This window comes from Heterodontus francisci, chromosome 6 (genome assembly GCF_036365525.1).
Source record: "Heterodontus francisci isolate sHetFra1 chromosome 6, sHetFra1.hap1, whole genome shotgun sequence".
Classification (NCBI taxonomy): Eukaryota; Metazoa; Chordata; class Chondrichthyes; order Heterodontiformes; family Heterodontidae; genus Heterodontus; species Heterodontus francisci.
Genome location: NC_090376.1, coordinates 96,852,711 through 96,870,934, shown reverse-complemented (window position 1 = coordinate 96,870,934; position 18,224 = coordinate 96,852,711). Strand labels below are relative to the sequence as shown.

At 43.0% G+C, this 18,224-nt stretch overlaps 1 protein-coding gene across 3 annotated transcripts in view; it reads left to right on the top strand.

Annotated features, from left to right (window-relative positions):
* Positions 1-3,717: 3,717 nt before the first annotated feature.
* tpp2 (tripeptidyl peptidase 2) overlaps positions 3,718-18,224 on the top strand; it is a 277,723-nt gene continuing 263,216 nt past the window's right edge. For all 3 annotated transcript variants that reach the window (XM_068034106.1, XM_068034105.1, XM_068034107.1), the window contains exon 1: positions 3,718-3,969. In XM_068034106.1, coding sequence (XP_067890207.1) covers positions 3,808-3,969 — 162 coding nt within the window. In that variant the 5' untranslated portion in view covers positions 3,718-3,807. The remainder of the gene's footprint in view (positions 3,970-18,224) is intronic.

The window sequence follows — 18,224 nt, the reverse complement described above, 5'->3', positions numbered from 1 at the left end:
GCCCTGCCTCACTATTTTATTTAATTAGATTTTAATTTGATTTTTAAATTTCCGACTGGTCTTTAGTTTTTTAATTCGCTTTAGTTTTTAGTATATATAGTAATAAATCGATCAAGTCTTACTCTATATTTGATTTCAATTTAAAAGCTGACCTGAATACTGACCCCAGTGGCTCTCTGATTCCCTGCTCTCACTGTTGAATGTGACGTCACTCTGATGTCACTTTTCGATTTTCTTCCCCTGGCTCTGCTCCTGCTGCTCTCTCTCTCTCTCTCTCCGGGCTCTGAGTTCTTGGCGCGCTTTTTAAAGCTCTGTTCCCGCTGTGTTTTTTTATCTCTCTCTCTCTCTTCTGCTATGTCTTCCTTTTTCCTCAACCGGGGATTCCCTCCCACTGTGGTTGACAGGGCCTTCAACCGTGTCCGGTCCATTTCTCACACTTCTGCCCTCACCCCTTCCCCTCCCTCCCAGAACCGCGACAGGGTTCCCCTTGTCCTCACTTTCCACCCCACCAGCCTCCACATCCAGAGAATCATCCTTTGCCATTTCCACCACCTCCAGCATGATGCCACCCCCATATATATCTTCCCCTCCCGTCGCCTGTCAGCATTTCGAAGGGATCGTACCCTCTGTGACACCCTGGTCCACTCTTCCATTACCCCCGACACCTCATCCCTTCCCACAGCACCTTCCCATACAAGTGCAGGAGGTGTAATACCTGCCCTTTTACCTCCTCTCTCCTCACTATCCAAGGCCCCAAACACTCCTTTCAGATGAAGCAGTGATTTACTAGTACTTTGAATTTAGTATAGTGTATTCGCTGCTCTACATTGGGGAGACCAAACGCAAATTGGGTGACTGCTTTGCGGAGCACCTCTGCTCAGTCCGAAAGTTCTGAAATTTTTAGAAACTGCGAGGTGACCTGCTGAAAGTGGACTGCATACAGCTACTTGAAGGAAAATCAGTGGCAAACCAGCGGGAGGCATTCAAGGGCGAGATACTATGGGCACAGTGTAGGCATGTCCCCACAAAGATGGAGGGTAGTACTGTCAAATCTAGAGCCAATTGGTTATCTAGAGGCTTACAGGGTAAATTAGAGCAGAAAAAGACAGCTTATGACTATCACAAAAATCTTACAACTTTAGAAAGCCTACAGGAGTATAGAAAGTGCAGGGATGAAGTAAAAAAGGAAATTATAAAAGCAAAGAGCTTTGTTCTCTCCCCCTCCCCTTCACTTGTTTAAAACCTAATTCTTTTCTAACCGTTGCCAGTTCTGATGAAAGGTCACAGACCTGAAACGTTAACTTAGAACTTTTACTCCTGTTTTATCTTTGTCCTTTTCCATAATTATGCTAAAACTAACTATTATGGTCACTATCTCCAAAGTGGTTACCCACTGCTACTTCATCCACTTGTCCAGCTTCATTACTGAAGACTAAATCTAGAATTGCGCCCCCTCTTGTTGGGCTTGTTACGTTCTGACTAAAAAAGTTCTCTTGAATGCAGTTCAAGAATTTTGTGTCCTCTGTGCCCTTCATGCTGTTTGTACCCCAATTGATATTTGGGTAGTTGAAATCCCTAACTATTATTGCCCTATAGTTTTTGCACTCAGAAATGTGCTGACATATTTGTTCTTTTATCTCCCTCTCACTATTTGGGGGTCTACAGTACACTCCTAGTAGTGTGGCTGCCTCTTTTTTATTTCTGAGCTCAACCCATATGGCCTCAATTGATGATTCATTTAACATATCATCCCTCCTCAAAGCTGTTATTGATTATTTACCCAATAATGCTACACCCCCTCTGTTTTAATCCCCCTCTCTATCCTGCCTGAAAACTCTATATCCAGGGATGTTAAGCTGCCATTCTTGTCCCTCTTTAAGCTAAGTTTCCATTGTAGCAATGATATTGTGTTGCCATGTGTCTATCTGTGCCCTCAGCTCATTGGCTTTATTTACTATACTCCTTGCATATAAATAAATACCTTTTAACACTGCCAAATTCCTGTGCTGCATACTTTTGCACACCTTTGCTTCTTCTGTCTTTCAGAGTCACTGGATAATTTTCTGCCTCCCATTCCCTGCCCGGAAATTGTCCTTTCTGAAACTGCCCTCAGATTCCCATCCCCCTTCCAAACTAGTTTAAACCATCCCCAACAGCACTAGCAAACCTTCCTACAAGGATATTAGTCTCCACTGTTCCAGCTGCATCTTGGCTAATGCGAGCCTGTTTGTTTCAGATTCTATGCCTGTCTCCGGTTCTTCAAGTTGAATGTCAAAATGATTGGCCACAAGTTTTAGGATTTCAGGTTTCTCAGCATTTGGATGGATATTTATCTGTAAATGCCTAGCTATACTCCTTCACTCGTCAATGGATTGGAATTTTAAACTGTCCCAAGTTACTTCACTCTGATCTAGGAAGGTACTGGCCTCGAATGTGGACATGTTTGGTACTCTAGCACTGAAAACCACAAGAAAGCCTGTACTGAAGTTTTAAAATTATTGCTAGGGATCAATTGGTTTCTCGCTTCCAATTTTTTGTCTGTCTGTTTGCCTCAGGGCGAGCCAGCATATTTCTGTTACGATCAGGAGAGGAAGAGTTGAATGATTCCCCCTTTTTTTTCCCTCTCCTTGTTTGACCGCAACAGGTTGACTTTTTTGAAAAGAATATACTTGCCATTTCAGTGAGTGTTTAATTGTTTATGCGCTAAGATCATAAAAAGAACAGGACAGGCTTTCTTGAATTTAACAAAGAAAGAGGTTAGCTTTATTGTACTTAAACCGATTGAAGTAAAATAATAAAATACGCTCTGACTTACACACACGCTCGAAGTTCACATACGCACACAAATAGATTAGAGTGGTGGGGGGAAAGATAGATCTAGCCTATTTGGATGAGATACCAGCTGAACTATTACTCCAAAAAGAGGCGGTGCCAAAAATTGGAGAAGGCGAGGAAAACGGAATTGGAAAAATATATGGAAAAATATTTACAAGGCTGAGGGGAAAGCAAGGGAATAAGACGAATTGCCTTTGCCTGTGCTCTTGAGCAGAGCCAATGGGCTGAATGGCAGCCCCCCATGCAGTATCGTTTTGCTGTGGTGGGAGGACAGATCCTTCTTTCACACATACTGTGATTACAAGCAGGATTTTTTAAAAAAGATTTTGTAAAGCATTTTCAGATGCAGTAATATAGTTTTGTAATCAGCTCTGACCTATTAGAGATTAAACAAGCCTCTAAATCAGCTTTATAAATCAACTGTCAATCTATATTTATGTTTGGAAAAAGTAGCAACTGATAATTTTTATAACAAATCACTTGGATATTTAAGTTTGTCTCTTGATTTGAAACGGTTTGTTTGGCTCGACTAAGAGTTGATGCCTTGAAACTCATCTGTATCAAAATTCTCAATGGAGACTGCATAGATTACAGGAATTCCCAGAAATGGAATTAACAACTCTTCTGCACCACCACTCCCAGAGTACAAAATGTTATCTCCCTCCTGCTTATAGACTATGTTTCAGAAATCACGAAGCAAATAGATTAAAAATACATTTCCATTGATGTTTGAGTTCGCATTTCTTAAATCGGCTGTGGCAATAAACAGGTTTCAAGTTTCTATTTATTTAAATAACTTTTTCCCTCAAAGTAGAGTACCACTCTGGAGATCTTCTATTTTCATGACCTTGTTAGCAGTTAGTTCTCTGCTTCACTCCCTCTCTTGGTGTGTGACCGTGGTGATTGTTGTTTGCTGGACGCGACAGAAATAGAAGGCGAGCCGGAGCTCCAACTGCACATTTGAGGCAAGTCATGGCTGTTCATCTGGATGACTCTTTTCCTTATCAGGGTCTTTTACCGAAGAAAGAGACCGGCGCTGCGTCTTTCCTCTCCCGGTACCCAGAGTACGACGGCAGGGGGGTTCTCATCGCCGTCTTAGACACGGGAGTGGATCCGGGAGCACAAGGACTTCAGGTAAAGACACGCGATTGCAATGTGGGCCTTGCGAAGCCTCGGCCTCCCGTACTCAGCACCCACTCGAGCCGCTTTGCCAAACAGCCACGTAGACTTTTACTGTAGCATAAAATCGATCGATTAGTCATTTGCGATTTTACACTTTATTTAGAATATTTAAGATAGTATCTGACTACATTTTATTGAACTTATTGGGAAGGTTGAAGTGGGACTGATGATCAACATTGAGCTGGCCTGTTTCAAATTTACGCATTTAACACTTTGCTCTCACCATTGATTGTTAGTGGGGTTATTAATTTTTGCACAATTATTCTGTCGTTTTGAATTATCCCACTTAATTAGCATAGTGGAGGCATAACTAGCTGGACCGGGTACGTTGGACATTGTGTTCACTGTTTTTAATTGAAGTCCCATTTCCCGTACTATAAATTATTTAAGTTTATTGTCATGACGACAAGAGGGTTGTGGAGATTTATGTCATTGGCCAACCCCAGTAGTAAATAGTACTTGGGGAATGAATGTGTATTCGAATGGTCCATTATTTGTACTCATTCTCCAGGGACCAATAAGTCCAGGGAACCATGGATGTCAAGGGATATAGAGCATTGCATAAGGAAAAAAAGGTTTGTGGCAGATTCAGAGGGCTGAAAACAGCAGAGGCCCTAGAGGAGTATAGAAAGTGTAAAGGGGGGGTACTTAAAAAAAGTAATTAGGAGAGCGAAGAGGGGACATGAAAAAATACTGGTGGGCAAGATAAAGGAAAATGCCAAGGCGTTTTATAAGTATATTAAGGGCAAGAGCATAACCAGGGAAAGAGTGGGGCCCATTAAGGACCAAAGTGGCAATCTGCGTGTGGAGCCGGAGGACGTAGGTGAGCTTTTAAATGATTACTTTTCATCTTTGTTCACAATGGAGAAAGACGATGTAGGTGTAGAGATCAGGGAGGGGGATTGTGATATACTTGAACAAATTCGCATTGAAAGGGAGGAAGTATTAGCAGTTTAGCGGGCTTAAAAGTGGATAAATCCCACGCTGCTATCTGTGGCAAGGGAGGAGATAGCAGGGGCTCTGACACACATTTTCAAATCCTCTCTGGCCACAGGAGAAATGAGAGAGGACTGGAGGACAGCGAATGTGGTACCATTATTCAAGAAGGGTAGTAGGGATAAACCAGGTAATTACAGGCCAGTGAGTCTAACATCTGTGGTAGGGCAACTATTGGAAACAATTCTGAGGGACAGGATTAATCTCCACTTGGAGAGGCAGGGATTAATCAAGGATAGTCAGCATAGCTTTGTCAGGGGGAGATCCTGTCTGACAAATTTGATTGAATTTCTTGTGGAGGTGACTAGGTGTGTAGATGAGGGTAAAGTAGTTGATGTAGTCTACATGGACTTCAGTGAGGCTTTTGATAAGGTCCCGCATGGGGGATTGGTCGAGAAGGTAAGATCTCATGGGATCCAGGGCAAATTGGATCCAAAATTGGCTTAGTGGCAGGAGGCAGAGGTTGATGGTCAAGGGTTGTTTTTGCGATTAGAAGCCTGTGACCAGTGGTGTACCACAGGGATCGGTGCTGGGACCCTTGCTGTTTGTAGTGTACATAAATGATTTAGATGTGAATATAGGGGATATGATCAGTAAGTTCGCAGATGACACCAAAATTGGTTGCGTCATAAATAGTGAGGAGGAAAGCCTTAGATTACAGGATGATATAAATGGGCTGGTAAAATGAGCAGAGCAGTGGCAAATGGAATTTAATCCTGAGAAGTGTGAGGTGATGCATTTTGGGAGGACTAACAAGGCAAGGGAATATGCAATGGATGGTAGGACCCTAGGAAGTACAGAGGGACCTTGGTGTACTTGTCCATAGATCACTGAAGGCAGCAGCACAGGTAAATAAGGTGATTAGGAAGGCAAATGGGATACTTGTCTTTATTAGCCGAGGCATAGAGTATAAGAGCAGGGAGGTTATGATGGAGCTGTATAAAATGCTAGTTAGGCCACAGCTGGAGTACTGTGTACGGTTCTAGTCACCACACTATAGGAAGGATGTGATTGCCCTGGAGAAGGTGCAGAGGAGATTCACCAGGATGTTGCCTGGACTGGAGCATTTCAGCTATGAAGAGAGACGTGATAGGCTAGGGTTGTTTTCCTTCGAGCAGAGAAGGCTGAGAGGGGACCTGATTGAGGTATACAAAATTATGAGTGACATCGAAAGGGTAGATAAGAAGCAACTTTTTCCCTTAGCAGTGGTGTCAATAACCAGGGGGCATAGATTTAAGGTAAGGGGCAGGAGGTTTAGAGGGGATTTGAGGGGAAAAAAATTTCACCCAGCGGGTGGTTGGAATCTGTCTGAAGGGGTGGTAGAGGCAGGAACCCTCACAACATTTAAGAAGTATTTAGATGACCACTTGAAACGCCATAGCATACAAGGTTATGGGCCAGGTGCTGGAAAATGGGATTAGAATACATAGGCTTGATGGCCGGCATGGACATGGTGGGCCGAAGGGCCTGTTTCTGTGCTGGATAACTCTATGACTCTATGAAATGGTGTGGGGTCTCGAGTGGGGCGAGAGGGAGCCTGGAATTGGGGATTATGGTGAGAGATGGAGACTGGGCAGCAGGGGCTCAGAGGAGAGTAGGGTCGGTGTGGGGCCCAGCATTTCCCACAGAGTTCAGAGCGGCAGCTGTAATGTGGTGTGTGGAAGTGACACTGAGAGGAGCAGCCAGTAAAAGGGTGACTAAAACCTGGGGACCTTAATGTGGCTAAATAGTGAAAGATTGTTTTCACCAGTGGTTGAAAGGGAACGAGGGAATGGAAAGAATACAGGAAAAAAGTTCTTGAACTCAGGGCTATTAGCATATAGGAGACCTCACCACATGTGGCTCTTGAGGTAGAGGCTAAAACTTAATTACAAAGACAGTGGAATAAATATTTGGAAAGGCGGTCATTCCTTTAGCTGTCGAGGCTTGAAGCTCTGGAATTCCCTCCCTAAACCTCGGCATCCCTTTCCTGCTTGAAGAAACTCTTTACGACTTACATAAGATCTTAAGAAATAGGAGTATGCCATTCAGCCCCTCAAGCCTGCTCCACCATTCAGTAAGATCATATCTGATTTGATTGTGGCCTTAACTCCACTTTCCTGACAGCCTGCCATAACCCTTGACTCGCTTGTAGATCAAAAATCTTCTAACTCAGCTTTGAATATATTCAATGTTTCAGCCTCCACTGCTCCCATGGGAAGAGAATTCCAAAGATTAACGACCCTCAGAAATTCCCTCTCATCTCTGTCTTAAGTGGGAGACCCCTTATTTTTAAACTGTGTCTCCTAGTTCTTGATAACCCTATGAAGGGAAATATCCTCTCAGCATCTACCCTGACAAGTCCCCCAGAATCTTATACGTTTCAATAAGATCACCTCCCATTCTTTTAAACTCCAATGAGTATAGGCCGAACCTGCTCAACCTTTCTTCCGAAGACAACCCTTTCATCCCAGGAATCAGTCTTTTGAACCTTCTCTGAAGTGCCTCCAGTGCAAATATATCCCTCCTTATGTAAGGTAACCAAAACAGTACACAGTACTCTAGGTGTGGCCTCACCAATGCCCTGTACAGTTGTAGCAAGACTTCCCTACTTATATATTCCATCACCCTTGCAATAAGAGCCAATATTCCATTTGTTTTCCTAATTACTTGCTGTACCTGCATGCCAATTTTTTGTGACTTATGTATGAGGACACCTAGATCCCTCTGTACCACAGCATTCTGCAGTCTCTCTCCATTTAAATAATATTCTGCTTTTCTATTCTTCCTGCCAAAGTGGACAACCTCACAATTTCCCACATTATACCCCATCTGCCAGATTTTTGCCCACTCACTTCACCTATCTATATACCTTTGCAGACTCTTTGGGGGGAATGTTATGCACTTTCCCCATGGCGTGTTTGAAGTGGGGGTGGAGAGAGCATTTAATCGGGCAGGATGGTGGCGGGGGGACCACCTTCCCACCTCCACCCCAGTTAGGTCTGTGGCAGGAAGACCTGTGGACGACCTTCCTGCCTGCTGCCAATTGAGGCCCTTAAATGGGCCGTTAATGCCTTATTAAGGGCCTCATCCTGTTGCTGCCAGTATTAGCAGTGGGCAGGCCTGTCTTCACATGGGGAACACGCCAAGCAAACACGCGCGGTTGCCTGCTGACTCTGGGGGCAGGGGAGGGGATTTGTGGCCTTTTTAACAGGCACTTAGTGCCTGACGGAGGGATCCAGCATTGGGATGGGGGGGGTCTTGTGAGCCGACCCCCCACCCCGCGAAACCCCTTCGCCCTGACTCACCTGTTGCTGGGGTCCCTCGCCTCCGGTGTGACCATTACCGACAGCAGCCAATGTCTCCGCAGTGGTGCTGCTCAGTGAAAGAGATGCCGGCCTCTGATTGGCCAACAGCTGTCAGCCGGCTGGACTTTTGTTGCCAGGATCCTCAATTCCAGGGAAAGCCTGCCGCTGTCCACTTAAATGCTTAATTGGCACATAATGTGGCAGACCTTCCCCAGAGGGGGAGCAAGGAGCTCTCGACAGCTCTTCAGCCGATGTCCGAGGCCCCCATTATCCACATATAACCCCGCACTTTGTGTCCTCTTTACAACTTGCTTTCTTACCAATCTTTGTATCATCAGCAAATTTGGCTACAATATAATCGGTCCCTGCATCCAAGTGATTAATATAGAATGTAAATAGTTGAGGCCCCAGAACTGATCCCTGTGGCACCTCACTAGTTACAGTTTGCCAACTTGAAAATGCTCTATTTATCCCAATTCTCTGTTTCCTGTTAGTTGGACAATCCGATGTCCATGCTAATATATTACCCTAAACACCATGAGCTCTTGTGTAGTAAATTTTTACGTGGCACCTTATCGAATACCTTTTGGAAATCCAAATGCACTAACTCTGCTGATTCGCCTTTATCCACCCTGTGTGTAAATACTCAAAGAACTCTAATAAATTTGTCAAACATGGTTTCCTTTTCATCAAACCATGTTAACTGCCTGATTGTATTATGATTTTCTAAATGACATCCTGCTACTTTCTTAATAATGGACTCTACCATTTTCCCAATGACAGATGTCAGGCTAACTGGCCTATAGTTTCCTTCTTTCTGTCTCCCTCCTTTCTTGAATAGAGTCATTACATTTACAATTTTCCAATCCGCTGGGACCTTTCCAGAATCTAGGGAATTTTGGAAGATTACATCCACTATTTCTGCAGCCACTTTTAAGACCCTAGGATGCACGCCATCAGGTCCACGGGACTTGCCAACCTTTAGTGCCATTAGTATTCCTAGAACTTTTGTCTGCTGATCGTGATTGTTTTACATTCCTCCCTCCCTTTTGCCTCTTGAGTTTCTACAATCCTTGGGATGCTTTTTGTGTGTCCTACTGCGAAGGCATACAAAATATTCATTCAAAGTCTCTGCCATTTGCTTGTTTCCCATTATTAATTCCCCAGTCTCATCCTCCAAGGGACCAATGCTTACTTTAGCTGTTGTTTTCCTGCTTATGTACTTCAAGAAGGTTTTACTGTCTTTTTATATTTCTTGCTAGTTTATTTTCAAACTCTATTTTCTCCCTCTTTATTTTTGTTAGCCATCCTTTGCTGCTTTCTAAAATTTTCCCAATCTTCTGGACTATCACTAATCTTTGCAGCATTGCAATTTCTTTCAATTTGATACCATCCTTAACTAATTCAGTTTCTCACAGATGGTGCATCCTTCTCACAGTGTCTTTCTCAATGGAATATGTCTTTAAGAGTATGAAATATCTCTTTAAATGTCTGCCACTGCTTCTCTGCTGTCTTACCTTTTAACTTATTTTCCCAGTCTACTTTAGCCAACTCTGACTTCATGCCCTTGGAATTGCCTATATTTAAGTTTAAGACCCCAGTTTCAGACCCAGGTTTTTCACCCTCAAACTAAGTGTGAAAAACATGTTATGCCTTGATGAGTTCCTAGAATGTTTTCAGGATAGTTTCTTAGAACAGTACGTTCTGGAGCCAATCAGAGAGCAGGCTATACTAGACCTGGTATTGTGGATTAATGAATGACATCAGAGTGAAGGCGCCCCTCGGCAGCAGCGATCATAATATGGTTGAATTTTACTTTCAGTTTGAGGGAGAGAAGAATAGGTCCAATACCAATATTTTAAACTTAAATAAGGGCTATTATGAGGGCATGAAAGCAGAGCCAGCTAACATGAACTGGCAGATTAGGTTAAGGGATAGGTCAATAGAGATGCAGTGGCAGACATTTAAGGGGATTTTAGATTCAGTTTTTTTTAGATTTAGAGATACAGCACTGAAACAGGCCCTTTGGCCCACTGAGTCTGTGCCGACCATTAACCACCCATTTATACTAATCCTACACTAATCCCATATTCCTACCACATCCTCACCAGTCACTGTATTCCCCTACCACCTACCTATACTAGGGGCAATTTATAATGGCCAATTTACCTATCAACCTGCAAGTTTTTTGGCTGTGGGAGGAAACCGGAGCACCCGGAGGAAACCCACGCAGACACAGGGAGAACTTGCAAACTCCACACAGGCAGTACCCAGAATTGAACCCGGGTCGCTGGAGCTGTGAGGCTGCGGTGCTAGCCACTGCGCCACTGTGCCACCCTATTTCAGAATACACAGAGTAGATACATTCAACGAGAAAGAAAATTTCCAAGTGGAGGACCCACCATCGTGGTCAACTAAAAAAGTTACAGATATTATCAAACTTAAAGAAAAAGCATATAATTGCGCAAAGTTGGGTGTCAGGTCAGAAGATTGGACAGAATATAAAAAACAGCAAAGAATGACTAAAAGATTAATAAGGAGGGAAAAGTTAGCGTACAAGAGAAAGCTGGCCAGAAATATAAAAACAGATAGTAAGAGTTTCTATAGATATTTAAAAAAGAAGAGTTAACAAAGTGAGTTCATTAGAAAGTAAGATTGGGGAATGAATAATGGAAAATAAGGAGATGGCAGTTGAATTGAACAGGTATTTCACATTGGTCTTCACTAGAGAGGATACAAGTAATACCCCAGAAATAACTGTAAATCAGGAAATGGAAGGGAGGGAGGAATTCAAGAAAATCACCATCACCAGGGAAGTGGTACTGAGCAAATTGTTGGAGCTGCGGGCTAGCAAGTCCATGGGTCCTGATGGACTTCATCCTAGGGTCTTAAAAGAAGTAGCTGATGAGATACTTGATGCGTTGGTTTTAATTTTCCAAAATTCCCCAGATTTGGGGAAGGTTTAATTAAATTGGAAAATAACGAATGTAACTCCTTTATTCAAAAAGGGAGGGAGACAAAAAGCGGGAAACTACAGGCCAGTTAGCTTAACATCTATCATAGGGAAAATATTAGAAGCTATTATTAAAGATGCTACAGCAGAGCACAGAGAGAAATTAGAAGTAGTTAGGCAGTGTCAGTGTGGTTTTGTGAAAGGGAAATCATGTTTAACCAATTTATTAGAGTTCTTTGAAGAAGTAACATGTGCTGTAGATAAAGGGGAACCAGTGTACTTAGATTTCCAGAAGGCATTTGATAAGGTGTCACATTCAAGGTTATTGCGGAAACTAAAAGCTCATGGTGTACGGGGGAACACATTGGCCTGGATAGAAGATTGGCTACCTAATAAGAAACAGAGAGTCGGCATAAATGGGTCATTTTCTGATTGGCAAGATGTAACGAGTGGTGTGCCACAGGCGACAGTGTTGGGGCCTCAACTTTTTACAATTTATATCAATAACTTGGATAAAGGGACCAAAGGTATGGTTGCTAAATTTGCTGATGACACAAAGATAGGTGGGAAAATAAGTTGTGAAGAGGCCATGAGACTACAAAGGGATATAGATAGGTCAAATGAGTGGGCAAAGGTGTGGCAAATGGAGTACAATGTGGGAAAATGTGAAATTGTTCATTTTGGCAGGAAGAATAAAAAAGAAGTATACTATCTAAATGGTGAGAGATTTCAGAGCTTGGAGATGCAGGGGGATCTGGATATTCTAGTGCATGAATTGCAAACGGTTAGTATACAGGTACAGCAAGTAATTCGGAAAGCTAATAGAATGTTATTGTTTATCGGGAGGGAAATTGAATACAAAAGTAGGGAGGTTATGCTTCAGTTATACAGGGCATTGGTGAGACCACATCTGGAGTACTGTGTGCAGTACTGGTCTCCTTATTTAAGGAAGGATGTAAATGCGTTGAAAGCAGTTCAGAGAAGGTTTACTGGACTAATGCCTGGAATGGGCAGGTTGTCTTATGATGCAAGGTTGGACAGGCTAGGCTTGTATCCGCTAGAGTTTAGAAGAGTAAGAGACGACTTGATTGAAACATACGTGATCCTGAGGAGTCTTGACAGGGTAGATGTGGAAAGGATGTTTCCTCTTGTGGGAGAATCTGGAACGAGGAGTCACTGTTTAAAAATAAGGGGTTACCCATTTAAGACAGCGATTAGGAGAAATTTTTTTCTCTGAGGGTCATGTGTCTTTGGAACTCTCTTCCTCAAAAGGTGGTGGAAGCAGAGTCTTCGAATATTTTTAAGGCAGAGCTAGATAAATTCTTGATAAGCAAGGGGGTGAAAGGTTATTGGGGTAGGCGGAAATGTGGAGTTGAGGTTACAATTAGATCAGCCATGATCCTGTTGAATGGCAGAACAGGCTCGAGGGACCAAGTGGCCTACTCCTGCTCCTAATTCGTATGTTTGCATGCACAGAGGATCCTTTACTATGAGGTCATTAATTAATCCTCTTTCATTACACATTACCAGATCTAAAATAGTCTGTTCCCAGGTTAGTTCCAAAACGTATTGTTCTAAGAAACTGCCCCAATGCACTCTATAAACTCATCCTCCAGGCTACCTTTGCCAATTTGATTTGCCCAATCGACAAGTAGGTTAAAATGCCCACTATTATTGCAGTATCTTTCCTACGAGCCCCTGTTATTTCTTGATTTATACTCTGTCCTACACGTGAACTGTTAGGGGGCCTATAAACTACTCTCAACAGTGACTACTTTCCTTTGCTATTTCTTATCTCCATCCAAACTAAGTCTACATTTTGATCTTCTGAGCCTATATCATTTCTCACCACTGTACTGATCTCATTCTTTATTAACAGAGCTGCCCCACCTTTTCCTTTCTTCCTATCCTTCTGAAATGTCAAATACCCTTAAATATTCAGTTCCCAGCCTTTGTCTCTTTGCAACCACATCTCTGTAATGCCTTTCATATACTCATTTATTTCTATTTGTGCCATCAATTCATCCATCTTGTTACGAATGCTGAGAGTGTATTCAGATAAAGAGCCTTTAATTCTTTTTACCATTTTTCTCTACTCTGCCCCTATTTGCTGGTGCACTCATGTTTGTATGCTCTGTCCCTTCCTGTCACACTCAGGTTATCATTACCCATATCGCCACCCTGCACTATTGCCTTGACCTTTCTCTAACTTTACAAATCTTCACTCACGTGAACCCTACTCCACCCCACTATTTAGTTTAAAGTCCTCTGTACAGTTCTAGTTATATGATTTGGCAGAACACTGGTTCCAGCATGGTTCAGGTGAAGGCCATCCCAACGGTAGATCTCCCTTTCCCCAGTACTGGTGCCAGTGCCTCATGAATCAAAACTGATTTCTCCACACCAATCTCTAAGCCACGCATTCAACCCTCAAATCTTATTTACCCGATGCCAATTTGCTTGTGACTCGTAATAATCCTGAGATTATTACCTTTTTTTTGTTTTGCTTTTTAGTTTGGCTCCTAGCTGCTCGTATTCCCTCAGCAAAACCTCTTTCTTAGTCCTACCAACCTCTTTGATCAATCTTTTGATCATCTGCCCTAATATTTCCTTATGTGGATTGGTGTCCAATTTTACTATGAAGTGCTTTGGGGTGTTTTATTACATTTAAGGTGCTATATAAATGCAAGTTGTTGGGGCATTGCATCTATAACTATCAGAGTTATTGTATTACTGTTATGAAGATAATCTGAGTGTTGCAACTATTACTAATAGTCATCAGTGCAATTTCAGTGAGTTACCATTAGTTACTAATGTAATCAAAGTTCTCTTGCCTCTGGTTTCCCCACTGCAAATCCACCGGTCCTCCACTTTTGGTTACCACTTCTCCCTGCCCTTGGTTACCTCCTTTTGGCTGCTTCTGGGTGGCCTTTGGTTCTTGGAACTTGTTCCCAATACCTCATGCGAAACCACAAACAAAATGCTGAACTACATGTTACCCAGCTGTTACAAAGTAAACACAATGACATTTATAGAAGTCGTGAGATCAATACAACAGGTATCCCTCCAACCAGAGTTTGCAAACCTACTTGGGCGTTATAGGTCAAGCCATAGAGTACAAAAGTAAGGAAGTTTGCTAAACTTTTACAAATCACTGGTTAGGCCTCAGCTGGAGCATTGCCTTCAATCCTGGAAGAATGTGAAGGCCTTGAAGAGGGTGCAGAAAAGATTTACCAGAATGCTACCAGATATGAGGGGCCTCAGTTACGTAGAGAGACTGGAGAAGCTGGAATTATTATTTTTTGAGCCAAGAAGGCTAAGGGGAGATTTAATTGAGTGTCTCAAAATTCTGAAGGATTTTGATAGTGGAAATGAGTAGAAACTGTTTCCATTGGCAGAAGTGTTGGTAACTGGATGGCACAAATTTAAAATAATTGGCAAAATACCCAGAGGGAAGATGAGCTTTTTATGTAGCGAGTTGCTGTGATCTGGAATTCACTGCCTGAAAGGGTGGTCAAAGCAGAATCAAAAGTAAGTTTTAAAAGAGAATCGAATAAATTCTTGAAAAGGAAAAATTGCAGGGCCGTGGGGAAAGTGCAGGGCAATGGAATTATTTGGAAATTACTTTCAAACCGTAGGCAAGGGCACAATAGGCTGAAAAGCGCTCTTCTGACTGCATGATAGAACCATAGAAAAGTTATGGCACAGAAGGAGGCCATTCAGCCCCCCTGTGTCTGTGCCGGCTGAAAAAAAACTAGCCTCCCAATCTAATACCACCTTCCAGCACCTGGTCCGTAGCCTTGCAGCTTACAGCACTTCAGGTGCATGTCCAGGTACCTTTTAAATGAGTTCATGGTTTCTGCCTCAACCACCGATCCAGGCTGTGAATTCCAGACACCCACCACCCTCTGGGTGAAAAAGCTTTTTTTCATGTCCCCTCTAATCCTTCTATCAATCACCTTAAATCTGTGCCTGTGGTAATTGACGTCTCTGCTCGGGGCAACAGGTCCTTACTGTCTACTCTATCTAGGCCCCTCATAATTTTGTACACCTCAATTAAGTCACCCCTCAGCCTCCTCTTCTAAGGAAAACAACCCTGGGCCTATCCAATCTTTCCTCATAGCTGCAACTTTCAAGCCTGGCAACATTCTTGTAAATCTCCTCTGTATTCTCTGCAGAGCAATTATGTCCTTCCTGTAATGTGACCAGAACTCCAGCTGTGGCCTAACCAGCATTTTATACAGTTCCAGCATTACATCCCTGCTTTTGTATTCTATACCTCGACCAATAAAGGAAAGCATTTCATATGCCTTCTTCACCACCTGTCCTGCCACCTTCAGGGACCTGTGGACATGCATGCCTTCTACCCCTGCAAGTCTTCTACCCCTCTCAATATCCTCCCGTTTATTGTGTATTCCCTTGCTTTGTTTGCCCTCCCCAAATGCAATACCTCACGCTTCTCCGGATTGAATTCCATTTGCCATTTTTCCGCCCACTCAACCAAACCATTGATTTCATTCTGTAGTCTACAGTCATCCTCGTCACTATCAACTACACAGCCAATTTTTGTGTCATCTGCAGAGTTTTCAGTCATGCCTCCCACATTTAAGTCCAAATCATTAATATATACCACAAACAGCCAAGGACACAACACTGAGCCCTGTGGAACGCCACTGGAAACTGCTTTCCATTCTAAAAAACATCTGTTGACCACTACCCGTTGTTTCCTGGCACTGAACCAATTTTGGATACAACTTAATATAAAAGCAAAATACTGCAGATGCTGGAAATCTGAAATAAAACCAGAAAGTGCTGGAAATACTCAGCAGGTCTGGCAGCATCTGTAGGAAGAGAAGCAAAGTTAACGTTTCAGGTCAGTGGCCTTTCATCAGAACTGGCAAATGTTAGAAATGTAATAGGTTTTAAGCAAATAAAGTGGGGGTGTGGCAAAAGAGGACAAATGGGAAGGTGTTGATAAGACAGAGGGTCACAGAATAACTGACAAGGAGGTCATGGGGCAAAGGCAAAGACAAAGAATGTGTTGATGGTGTGGTGAAATACAAAGCGGAGAGGGTGTTAAATGACAGAATAATGAAATCCCTAACCAAGAACAAGACATGAAAAAAAAAGTGGGCAGACACATGGTAAAAGAAGTGTAATGATGAAACAGACTAGAATAAAATGAAATACCCACCAGCCTCCACATCCAAAGGATCATCCTCCGCCATTTCCGCCACATCCAGTGTGATGCCACTACCAAACACATCTTCCCCTCTCCTCCCCTGTTAGCATTCTGAAGGGATCGTTCCATCCGCGACACCCTGCTCCACTCCTTCATTACCCCTGACATGTTGTCCCCTTCCCACAGCACCTTTCCATTCAATCGCAGCAGGTGTAACACCTGCCCTTTTACCTCCTCTCTGCTCACTATCCAAGGCCTCAAACACTCCTTTCAGGTGAAGCAGTGATTTACTTGCACTTCTTTGAATTTAGTATAGTGTATTCGCTGTTCACAATGCGGTCTCCTCTACATTGGGGAAACCAAATGCAGATTGGGTGACTGCTTTGCGGAACACCTCTGCTCAGTCCGAAAAGATAACCCCGAATTTCCTGTTGCTTGCCATTTCAACACCCGCACCCACCCCACCCCCCTCCCGCTTTCATGCCCACATCTCTGTCCTGGCATGCTGCAGTGTTCCAGTGAACATCAATGCAAGCTCGAGGAACAGCACCTTATTTACTGATTAGGCACTGTACAGCCTACCAGACTGAACATAGAGTTCAGTAATTTCAGAGCATGACTGGCCCCCCCGCCCTTTTTTTTTAGTTTTACTTTGTATTTTTTAGCTTTATTTCATTTTATTTTAGTTTATTTCATCATTACGCTTTTTTTTAAACCATGTGTCTGCCCACTTTTTTTTCATGTTTTGTTTTTAGCATGAGCTTTCATTATTCTGTCATTTAACACCCTTGGTATTTCACCACACCATTAACACTTTCTTTGTCTTTGCCTTTGCCCCATGACCTCCTTGTCAGTTATTCTCTGTAACCCTCTGTCTTATCAACACCTTCCCATTTGTTCTCTTTTGTCCCACCCCACTTTATTTGCTTAAAACCTATTACATTTCTAACCTTTGCCAGTTCTGATGAAAGGTCACTGACCTGAAACATTAACTTTGCTTCTCTTTTCACAGATGGGGCCCGACCTGCTGAGTATTTCCAGCACATTTTGGATCCAACTTGCCACATTCCCCCTGTATTCCATGGGCTTTTGTTTTTCTGATGAACCTGCCACGTGAGACCTTGTCAGATGCCTTACTAAAATCCATGTAGGCCACATCCACTACACTACCCTCATCAATCCTCCTTGATGGTTCCTCAAAAAATTCAATTAAGTTAGTAAGACACAACTTTCCCTTAAATCCATGCTGACAATCCCTGATTAATCCATGCCTTTTGAAGTGGCGTTTATCCTATCTCTCAGAATTGATTTTAATAATTTTCCTACCACTGAGGTCAGACTGACCAACCTATAATTATTTGGCCTATCCCTCGCATTCTTTTTAAACAATGGTGCAACATTTGCAGATCTCCAACCCTCTGGTACCTCCCCTGTATCTAGTGAGGATTTGAAGACGGGCGGCACAGTGACGCAGTGGTTAGCACCGCAGCCTCACAGCTCCAGCGACCCGGGTTCAATTCTGGGTACTGCCTGTGTGGAGTTTGCAGGTTCTCCCTGTGTCTGCGTGGGTTTCCTCCGGGTGCTCCGGTTTCCTCCCACAGCCAAAAAACTTGCAGGTTGATAGGTAAATTGGCCATTATAAATTACCCCTAGTATAGGTAGGTGGCAGGGGAATATAGGAACAGGTGAGGATGTGGTAGGAATATGGGATTAGTGTAGGATTAGTATAAATGGGTGGTTAATGGTTGGCACGGACTCGGTGGGCCGAAGGGCCTGTTTCAGTGCTGTA